Below are 12,067 nucleotides of genomic sequence, written 5' to 3' on the forward strand. Positions count from 1 at the left end.
TATATTAATACTAAAATTTTTATCTTTAAGAATTTTCAGGGCCAGGGATTTAGCTCAGTGGTACCATGGCCTGCCTCGCAAGGGTAAGGTCCCAAGTTCGATTCCTGGTACCAAAAAGAAAAAAAAAAAAAGAATTTTCAAATAACATGAACTTAAGAGGGAAGGACTGCAAGAGTAAGACATAGTATAGTTTATATCTCATATAGTATAAATATAGTCTGTACAGTACGGCATATAAGTAAAATTAGGAGGTAAATAAGTCTGGATACAAACATGGATTTTTCTGTGACTAAACCTATATCCTTGTCTTTAACATAATTTCCTAGAGTTTTCATAGGTTGAAATATGGGTTTTGGCGACACAGATAAATTTGTATGCATTTAAACTTATAAAATAGCTTCATTTTAAAATTTATGAAAACTGTTACATGACTTATATTTAAGTTCATGAAAATGATGCAGGAATTTTAAGGATAATTACTTCTGTATAAAAATTGTACTTCTCAAAACCACAGTGTTAAGCAATCAAAATAAAATTGCAAAAGCAATTCGGATACAAACAACTTTTGAAAAAATGTTTTTGACCCAAAAGATATCAAAATTTTTATTTATGTTAGTTGATTGTTAAAAATTATCAAAAGGCAGACAGACAATGACAATAGGTCTATTCCAGCTTTATTTAAAATTTTAATTTCAAATGAAATAATGTGACACCGATGCAAAAGAGTACAATCAAAGACTGCAAACAATCTAATTCGTTTTCCTAGTTTGTGCAAGTCTCCAGGCACCAGTTAAATATCGAAGTCGTATAAAAAGTAGGTCCTTGCCCATTTGTAGCCAGCTCCAAAATGGAACTAATTTTGAACCTGCAAGTAAAAAATTAAAATAAACAAACTTGAACTTAGGAGAAAATATATTACTTTAAACTATATTCTACAAGTCAGCCTAAATGATCTCTGTGAGCTGCTGGCACCTTAATTTATTTTTATCTCAGACAAAACAAAAAAATTAAATATTTCAAAGATGAAGTGAATCATTCCCCCAAAAATAAAAACAAAACATGTTGAAGTATAAAATTTGGAAGCATCGAAGTATGAAAATTTTCGAGGGCCCTACTTATGAAAAACAAGAGACTGGATATGGTTAGGTTCTAGAAACACTACGTACAATTACTCACTGTGTCCTAGTTAATGAAAGGCAAACACTATTATTTCTATCTATGATCCAATCATAATAGCAAAAAATAAAGCCTATGATCGGGTCAAAACAGTGTGCACAGACCTCTCTGTCTCAGGCTATACGGGAATACCAGTATAGTCAAATGTCTGAGTCACATACCACAGTGGATTCGTACAAGTACTATCATTTATCAGGAGGAAGGTTTGAAACTTCATTACCATTTTTATACTTTATCCTCAATGAAAAGGTTTTTGGATTGCTCTGAATATGCATAATAGCTTTCTTCTGAAAACACTACCACCAAAGCACTTTGTAGATATGTCTCATTATTAATCAGCGGATAAATATTATCTTCATTCCAGAAATAAGACACTTATAATTCATATTATGATGCTATCTCTGTAATACAAATAAGCAAATGACATCAGTATGACCTATTTTTTACTTTTTTCCCACTTCACCTCCATAGCCTCTATATTTGGCATAGATCTGTGATGGTGAACCTTGTAGAACTTCCAATGGTAACGAGCAGCCAGCTGTGGCATGCATGCCACAGGTGTGCCACTACTGGCACAGACCAACACAGACACATCAATAGACTGATGCTGAGCAATCATTTCACCTGGTTCTTAATCCTCTGATTTCAGGCTGGTAGCGTGGAAGTTAGTTAAGTTTCTATAAACTCATTTGGATTCAGCAAGAGGTTTGAATTCTGGACTACATAGTTTGTAATCTCAAGGCTGCTCCTTCATCTCTTTCTGTCCTGAACATGTCATTACAGAGCAAAGATGGCTTACTGCACACCACTCAAAACGAGAGCCCTGTACACTTTGAAAGAGTCACTGCTGTTCCCATACTATGAACTAAGGTTCATTCTAAGGTAAGCAAAAGAGAAGACCAGAACATATTTTAAATTCTATACAGCTAGAGCTACTTACACTCTGCTGAAAAGGAATTATAAAGATTTGTGTTAGATTTCAAATTATAGATATTCTTTCCTGTACAGTTTTTTGAAAATATAGACATATATATATATATACATACATACATACAGATAACAGCTTAAAAAATGGTTCTCACCAAATATGGTGGTGCGGGCCTATAAACCCAGCATGCTACGACAGAAGGAGCACAAATTCAAGCCTAGGTGGGACAACTTAGTGATTTTGTGGGACCATTTCAAAATATCAAATAAAAGAGGACTAGTGATGTAGCTCAGTGTGAAGACGTTGGGCTTTCACAATACCCCGGGGCGGGGGCAGAGGAGTTGGTTTCTAATGGACTATGGATGGTTGGAGTGAAAACACAATCTTTTATCTAACTTTGCATGGTGGGGTATAGGTATTTGATTAATATCCACTGAGTGGCAGATAACAATACTAAAACACAGTGATACAAATAATAAGGTTTACCTCACAAGGCTAACCTCAGATTACCATGACCTTGGTAGGAGACTTATTGAAGATCCCAGAAAAACTGAAGAAAGAGAGAAGCAAGCAAGATAAAGACGCTGAGTGGACAACACTCTATAGGGACCTGTATCCAGGCTGCTGAGAAGGTCCTGATGCAAAGAACAGAGAGAACGATATACTTGCCTTCAATTTCAGTCCAGTTGACAGCAATTTCTGCTATTGGAATTTTAAAGTACTGTGCTATGTACAGCAGTTCTACATCAAATGCCCTGAAATAGAAAATATATTGATATTTATTTTGGTACCGGGTTTCAAACTCACGCTTGTGAGGCAGGCAGTGGAACCACTGAACTAAATCCTCAGCCTACTTTGATATTTATATTTAAAAAGACAAATAAAATAATCGAGCACTTAGTGATTCAGAAGCTTCAGGACAAAAAAGGGTATTTAATATGTCACTATATAACATTTAAAGAGAAATGCTGTACCCTCTACCACAACTCATAGGTGAAAACAGCCTTATGTGGTCCAAGAGAAAATTTCATCCTGGAAATCTGCAAGATGAATGCTTTTTTATCTCCCAACTTTAACTAGGTCATGGTATAGAACCAATAGCATTTTCAAACAACTCATAGCCAATAAAGCAGAACTCTGAAGAACTCTAGAAGTGAACAACCTTGATTATTTAAGAGTTGTTTACTTTCACCTATCATCAAAGGACTGAGGTTTCTTTCCTAGGAAAGTATCCCTGGAGGCTTGTCTTTTCCTATTCCCTTCCCTGTCTTGGACAAAGCAGTACCGGCAGTTGTTGAGGTGAAAAGCTGCTTTAGTCTGAAATACTACTTTGGGTGTGAGCAAAAACATATGCAAGAATTAGGTGTACTATCTTTATATGTATCCTCTCTTACTGATACTTATATATTGCTGCAGCCAGTTCTAGCTTGGATCCCCTATTCATCCCTTCCACAAAAGACAGATGGTTTCTAAACCTCCTTTTCAGACAGCCCTTTGTTTTCTGTTACATTTGTTTTCCCTAAAGCTTTTGATCCAGAGATTTTTCTGTATTCTATGTGCAAATTTTCTCTGAACTAGTTGCTACATTTCAATGGAAGAGATGAGCCACTACTCCTTACACAGACTTCATGCTTTTTAATTGTCTCTAAAGTCCTTAACTATTTAGCTTTCCATTCCTGAGTCATAATGCCCTCCCTCCCTTCCTTTTTAGGTTGCATGGAGCACAGTTCAAACTTTCAGAACTTGCTTTTAAAACATGAACACAGACAAGAAAATACTTAAAACCCACTTGTACTTGATTTCTCGGATGCCAGACAACATGATCTGTAAATTTAGTTTTGGCCCAATACTATCTCCATCCATTATGCAACTACTTTAAATCCCAACTACTTTAAATTAAATATAAAAACTTTTTAAAAAGTGTTTTTCAGGGCCAGAGATTTAGCTCAGTGGTTCTGCTGTCTGCTCAAAAGCACAAGGTCTCAAGTTCGATCCCCAGTACAAAAACAAAAAAAGAAAGTGTTGGTTTTTTTTCCCCTATTCTAATAAAATATTCAGTGAAGATGATAAAATCATCTACAGAAGTGGGTTTTTTGTGACTTGTAAGGACTATATGAAACTTCTATCTAGAATTATGATACCTAATAAAAGAGAGTTTCAATATTGAACCTGTTACTTAACAATATAAAAACAAACTATTAAGCCAGGTGTGGTGGTGCGTGGTTGTAATCCCAGTACTCTGAGAACTTAAGACAAGAGGATCAGAAGTTTGAGCCAAGCCTGAGAACATTAGTGAGAGCTTGTCTCAAAGAATAAAGGCCTGGTGATCTAGCTCAGTGTGGAGGCCCTCGGTCAAGCCCTCATACCACAAAAAGGGGAGGGGAATCAGGCAGTACCGCAGAACTTTCTGGGTACAATCCTTACTACTGCTTAGAAAAAGCTAGAGGGACTGGGCATGGTGGTGCACACCTGTAATCCCAGAACTTGGGAGGCAGAGGCAGGAGGGTTGCCATGAGTTTGAGGCTAGCCTGGGCTATATATTGAGTTCAGGGCTTGCCTGAACTACAAAGTGAGACCTTGTCTCAAAAAACAAAACAAGCAAGTGGAATGAGTTAATTGTAATGATAGTCAATAAAAAGAACACAAGATTATTAAATAGTTTTATAATGGATATCGGTGTATAGTGACTTATCAAAGGTATAAATTGCAAGAATGATGTATGAGGAATAGGAGAAATAGGCATTGATTAGTTGGTACCACTTTATATTAAAGAAACACAAACCACCACATTGAGTTTTGCTTATACCTTTCTTTATAAACAATTTAAAACATGAAGACGTTTATTTTTAAAAACTGCAGCTCATATCACCCACCATATTATAAATGCTCAATCTACTATCAAAGCAAAAAATTTAACTAAAATATTGGATACTTCTGGACAAAGTCCATACTATTAGAAACAGTGTAAGGGTTACCCTTCAATGCTTTTGTAAATGTGGGGTGGGCAGAGCTGCGTTTTGTTACTCAGTTCCTGGTATAGCTATTGTCTCACAGATTCAGTCCTGAAGAACAAAGAGCATCTGAGACTCCATTAGTCACAACAGATATGTAATCCCCCCATTCCTTCCTGAAGTTTTAGGGAAATTAAAGCTACAAGACAGAAGAAATACACAAAGACAAGGAAGGGAGTTGATAGCAGTAAAAAAAAAGAAAGTTTGGCCATGCATGGCAATGCACACCTCTAATCCCAGCACTCAGGAGGCTGAGGCAGAAGAAATGCTACAAGTTCGAGGCCAGCCTAGGCTATACAATGAGTTCAGGGCCAGTGTGGATTACATAGAGACCCTGTCTCAAAAAGAAAAATTAAAAGAAATAAAAGTTAAATTTGAAAGTTGTAAAATAGTTGGACAATATAATGGTAACCAGAAGTGGTCAACAGCAGTGGAGAAACCCAAAAGCAGGCTAATGGGTGCCAGAGACCTGAAGGCTCAGGGATCAGTAGCTCCAGTGATGTCTGGAGGACACAGGAGGTACAGGAGAGGCTTCAACAGGAAGTCTCCCTGGACATCTGTATAAGACTTTCCTTTCCCACACTGGCTTCTGCGAATTTTTTTACAGCCAGACTCATAGCTCCTAGGCAGGAGACAGATCCCACTTTAAGGACAACAGCCGCCCAGATGTTAATGTCAGGTAGACTTCCTGTCATGTGGCTTCCTGGTTTAACCTGTGGTAAAATCTACCAGTGAATCAGAAGCTCTGCCGAGGCACACAGCTTCAGGTGAGTGTTAATATAATAAAAAAGAAAGTTTTTAAAAATGAAATGGGACATGGAAAAGAATTAGAGACACAGAAACAATGCAGAGAAACAACTAAATTTCAAAGTGCTAAGATTCAGAGAGCTACTGAAAGATATTGCAATCATGAAATAAGAATAGATCTAAAAAAATGAATACTAGAGAACAAAAAAGATTTCTAGAGAATTAAATTCTGGCAACAAGAAATAAAATCAAGAGGGCTGGATGATGAATTTGAGAAACTCTAAAGAAGAAAAAAAAGAAAAGGGGAAAGATAAAATTATAGGACCAGCAAGAAAGTGCTGCATTTGTAAAAGATAACAGAAGAAATGGAGAGGAGAGATTGTCAAAGAAATGATTAAAGAACAATTTTTGTGGGGGAGAAACTAAAGGACATGATTCATTAACGAGTGCTGGTTAAACTGGATATCCATATGCAGAATAAAACTAGATCCTTCTCTTTCAACATCTACTAAAAGTACCCCAAAAGTAAGATGAAACTTTGACATAAGACCTGAAACAACAAAACTATTAGAAGAAACCATATGACATTAGTTTAGTCACTGAATTTTTAGTTTTGACCTCAAAGCACAGGCAACAAAAACAATATGGATCAAATGGGATTGTAACAAATTAAAAGCTGCTAAACAGCATAGGAAACAACAGAATAGAGGACCTCTGGATTGAAAGTGTCTGCAAGTCAGATGACAAGGGGTTAACACTTAAACTATATAAGGGATGTAATTCTTTAGATATAATAAATAATAAATAATCTGACTAAAATAGGGGAAAGATCTTAACAGACATTTCTTTTTTTTTCAGCTTTAATTGAGTTTATTGGTACATTTTAGGGATACAGTACAGTTACATTCATCATTGGGATCTTGTACCTTTACATGACAGTTTTGGTTCTCATTTTTTCCCCTTACCCCTGCCCTCCCTTCACCCCCTCCTCCACTCCCCATCTACAATCACTTATTTCCATCTTGTCATTATCTCACATTTTTTTCTTTTCCCTTATTACCCTTCCCCTACTTATCCCACCTTCCCTACACCTTTAGCTCCTTTCTTCCCTTTTCGAAATGTCAGTAATCTTATTAGGATCTTATGTATTATTGCAGTTTATTCACACCAGAGAAACTATTCAGTATTTACACATGTGTGACTTATTTATTTCACTTAGGAGTATATCTTCAATATGTATCCATTTTCCTATGAATGAATCTATTTTCTCGTTCTTTATGGCTGAGTAATATTCCATTTTATAGAAAAACCACATCTTCTTTATCCAGTTTCCAACTGGTGGGCAAATGGGCTGTTTCCAAGTTTTAGTTACTACAAACTGTGCTGCTATAAACATGGGTGCGTATACATCACTGTGATATGATTCTCTTAGTTCTTTTGGAAAGATACCCAGCAGAGGGATGGCTGGGTCAAATGGAGCCTCCAGTCCAAGCTCTTTGAGGTATCTCCATATTGATTTCCACAGTGGTTGCACCAGTCTGCACTCCCACCAACAATGGAGAAGGGTTCCTTTCTCCCCACATCCCTGCCAATATTTGTTATTGTGTGATTTTCTTGATAGCAGCCATTCTTTGTGGGGTGAGGTGACAGACATTTCTTAAAAAACATACACATGGGCAACAGCTACATTTAAAATCTTCAACACCACGAATCAGTAGGGAGATACAAACTCAAAGGACAATGAGATATCACCTTACACCTGTTAAGACTGGCTCTTCCTGGAATGTACCAATAAACTCAATAAAAAGAAAAACAAAACAAAACTGGCTCTTGACAAAAAGACAAAAGATAGTAAGTGCTGGTGAAGACACTGAGAAAAAGGAAGCTTTGTACACTGTTGGTGGGCATGTAAATTGTACAATCATGATGGGAAATAGAATGGAAGTTCCTCAAAAAACTAAAAATAAAATTAACATCGGTTCTAGAAATCCCACTTTCAGCTATTTACCTGAAAGATCTGATTATCAGTATATCAGGGAGATTGCTACAATCCTGTGTTCACTGAAACACCATTACAATAGCAAAATTATGGAATCAGCCCAAGTGTTCATCAATGGATGAACAGATAAAGAAAATATACACAATGGAATAGTATTCAGCCTTAAAAAGAAAAAAATTCTGTCATGTACAATTATAGGGGTAAAATTGGAGAAGAGTATGCTAAGAGAAACAAGCTAGACCTAGAAAGACATACTATATCTAAGCCATACTGATATTCTACAAGTACTCAGAGGCAGAGTGTAGAATGGTGGTTACCAATGGCTGGGCATTGAGGAATGGAAAGATGATGGGCAAAGAGTACCAAGATCTCTCCTAGACAGATCTTCCCCGCCCCCAAGATCTACTGCACAGCATGGTGAACACAGTTCATAATAGGGCACATTCCTAAACTGCTAAGAGTAAATTTCAAATTTACTCATGTTCTCACCAAAAGAAATGTATGAGGTGACAGATGTTAGCTAACTTGCTTTAATTACATCACATTATATTCACAAATCATACTATCAATTTGTACCTCATAAATATGTGCAGCTATAATTTATGCAACTTCATAAGAAGAAAATCCATTATTACTTAAAAAGTTTATTAAGTGAATCAATAAACTTTATTATTTGAGAAAAAACTAAAGGGCCTGAGTTCCTACATTTAGAAAGCCTATTGAGTACACCCAAGAATGCATAAAAAAGAACCACATTAATAAGGCCTAGAACAATATTTGAATACACTGAAGAAACTTTCAAAAGAGGTGTAAACAACATGCTAAGAATCAACATTCAGCTTCTTCGTAGAATTCAGACTCCTTCATCGAAACAATGAGTGCCAAACACAACAGTGTAATGCTTTCAGAATTTTTAGGAAAATTTGATTTCCAACATACAACTGTTTCTCCATGTAACTACCCAAAAAGTAAGGGTAAAATAAAGATTTTTTTCACATTCAAGGTCTCAAAACAGTTTATCTCATTTTTTTTGTACCGGGGATCAAACTCCGGTCCTTGTGCTTGTGAGGAAGGCACCGGAATCACTGAGCCAAATCCCCGGCACTATCTCATGTTTTTAGGAAGAATACGCATTAGAAAAATTGGCATGAAGCCATGTAGCAGTCCGGAGATCCCCCTTGAAAGATGGAAGCTAAAAGGATGTCTAACAGAAAAAGACAAAAATAAGGCAGAATGTGCTGTTTGAATACAATGAGAAATAATTATACTCCTAGAAGGAATATAGTTTACTTGGCCACAAGTAAGTTTCAGATCTGCAGTAAAGTAATGCAAACAAAAACATATTTATTATCTTCAGGAAAATAAAAAGTAGTATAAGCAATATGATGTCATCACATTGCAGTCAAATGTGAATTATCTTTATATAATTATACCAATCAGTAGTGATCTAACACAAATTTACTTTAAAACTGTCTCAGAAGTTTAAGCATTGTGTTGACACTAGTTAATCTTGATTGCCAACTTGATGGATTGAGAAACAGGAAACTAGTAAAGCACACTTCTGGGTGTGTCTATGAGGGTATTACCAGAATGGACTGGCATGTGGGCCAGCAAATTGATGGGAGGCCCCATCCTGAAAGCAAGCATCATCTTCCAATAAAATGAGGGCACAGATGGAACAAAAGCAGAAGGATAAAGCCCACTGGCACAGGCTGTCTTTCTTTCTTTGTTTCTCTGCTTCCTGGCATGAGGTACCCAAGAAGCTTTCCTCAGCCATGGCACCTAAAAGCAATGGAGTTAGCTGACTATGGACTGAAGTCTCAGAAACCATGAAGCCAAAATAGATCTATTCTCCTTTAAGCTGTTCTCAGGTATTTTGTAACAGTGACAGAAAGCTGAATAGCAAGTGTGCAGAGTGTACAGGAATTCAAGAAGAAGAAAAGCTTAGTCACTGACTTTCTATTTTGGAAAGTAATATTTGAAACTGAAAAACTGAGAAATAGCTATATACAATTATTTTCTGAAAGCAAACATTATACAGCAATAGCAAAGAAGAATTGTGGCTATAGCTAGGGAGGGTACTTGGGAATAAGGACAAGGGACTTCTGTTCTTTGTCATAAGTCATATGGAACTATAGATTATAAAGATTACAACACCGATTACAAATAAAAGACATTTCAAAGAATGTATTTACATTGATAAATGGAAAGAATTTAGGTGAGGTACAACTCTGATGATATAAATTTTTAATCTCAAACATATCTGAATTTGATGACCAAATTTGTATTGTTTAACATTAAACTACAGCCCCAGTCCTTTTAGAAAAAAAAAATTTTTAAAAAAAAACAGAATCTTGGCTATGTCACTAAATTGCCCTAGCTGGGCCTGAACTTCTGATTTTCCTGCCTCAGGAACCCAGAGTTCTGGGATTACAGGCTGTGCCATCATATCCAGCTTATATTTACCATACCCATATTCAACTGTAATTCCAAATACAAATTCTGCATGTCTTAACTTCAGCTACACATCTTGTTTGTTTGTTTGTTTTGTGCCAGGGATCGAACTCAGGAACTTGTACTTGTGAGGCAGGCAGTGGCACTACTGAGCTAAATCCCCGACTTTTCAGCTATGTATCTTGAAAACAACTATATTCCTCGACAGTTTTCAAATACCTAGAACTCTACTTGATTTGTACTTCTTGAAAGCTATGAGAAAAATTTCAATGAATATTTACAATAATCCTTTTTTAAAAACCAAAGGTGACACTTGTAAGGAAATAAAGAGTAGACAGGCCTGCCCTGATATCATCAGTAAGTGTGGGCAGATCCCAGCAAGAAGCCGGTGTGGACCAGAATGGTGTGACATGGGCAGGTCCCAGCCAGGGCCCCACCCTACCCACAGCCACTTGGATCCCCGCCAAAGGCCCTCCCTGGAAAAGAGCTGCACAGGTCCACAAGCAGCAGCCAGAGGCTCACCCAGATTCCATCCATAAGTGCACTCAGACCCTAACCAGAAGCTGGCTAGAACACCAGTCACTCAGGTGCACAGCTCCCAGCCAAAACTCCTTCCAGACAACAGCTATACAGGGGGGAAGGTCCTAGCCAGAGGCACACCTAGATAACACTGCAGGTGTCCACAGGCCCCAGTCAGAATTCTGCCCCGGACAACTGGACAGTGCAGGGATCCAGAAGGTCACCACTCAGAACCCAGAAATTAGTGCAATGGTGAGCAGCAGAGAAAAGGTTACTTAGGGGCTTGCTGAGTATTGAAGACCACTGGGTGAGCAAAAAGTTGTCTCAACAAAGGCACAGAAAGCTTCATCTGTTGAAATGAAAAGACACATAAAAAAGTCTCAAAACCATACTTCCAGATGACCTAAGGCAACTCCAAAGGGAAACAAGATGGAACAATCTGATACTATACCCCTTGGACTCCCTGAACCAGAAATAAAAAGAGAATCTGAACAAAATGAAATTGGAAATAATTTCTCAGATAACAACAGAGATTATGTCCATAATGCAAGACATGATTGATAAATCTAGAGCAGACACAGATTAAAAAAAAATAGACGTGCTCAGGAACATGATGGAATCCCAAAATAGGAAAGAAAGGCAATCCATAAAATATATGCAAATACATTTCCAGGAGATTAAAAACTCCACTGAAAGTTTATGCACCAGAATGAGCCAATGTGAGGACAGAATTTCACATATAGAACACAGGATTACAATTAGTGACGAAGAAAAGAAGAATTTCTTAAAAATAGTAAGGGATGACAAGAAATCAAACCAGCAGTGCTACATGATGCAAAGAATACATAAAACTGACTGGAGTCAGTGAAGAAACAGGACAGAGTACAAATGACATAAAAAAATCTGTTCACAGAAGTAATGGTAGAAAACTTCCGCAGCAAAGGAAAAGAACTTCACATACAGATAAGTGAGGCATATAGGACTCCAACTAGTCATGATAAAAGAAAATTTACACCTAGGTATATAACAGTTAAGATTCCAGAAACCCAACAGAACAACAAAATTCTACAAGCAGTTAGAGAAAAGAAATAAATCACATACAAAGGAAAACCTATCAGAATTACAGCAGACTTCTCAACACAAACACTCAAGTCAAGAAGGGCCTGGAGTGATGTGTTTGTGTGTGTGTGTGTGTGTGTGTGTGTGTGTGTGTGTGTGTGTGTGTGTGTTTGG

The 12,067-nt window shown here is 37.1% G+C and overlaps 1 protein-coding gene across 1 annotated transcript in view; it reads right to left on the bottom strand.

Annotated features, from left to right (window-relative positions):
* Positions 1-645: 645 nt before the first annotated feature.
* Alg5 (ALG5 dolichyl-phosphate beta-glucosyltransferase) overlaps positions 646-12,067 on the bottom strand; it is a 46,235-nt gene continuing 34,813 nt past the window's right edge. The window contains exons 9-10 of the mRNA XM_010635236.2: positions 2,774-2,859; positions 646-865 (exon numbers count right to left, since the gene is read on the bottom strand). Of these exons, the coding sequence (XP_010633538.2) occupies positions 750-865; positions 2,774-2,859 (202 nt within the window). The 3' untranslated portion in view covers positions 646-749. The remainder of the gene's footprint in view (positions 866-2,773; positions 2,860-12,067) is intronic.

The sequence above is a fragment of the Fukomys damarensis genome, unplaced genomic scaffold (genome assembly GCF_012274545.1).
Source record: "Fukomys damarensis isolate Sample0158 unplaced genomic scaffold, DMR_v1.0_HiC HiC_scaffold_38, whole genome shotgun sequence".
NCBI lineage: Eukaryota > Metazoa > Chordata > Mammalia > Rodentia > Bathyergidae > Fukomys > Fukomys damarensis.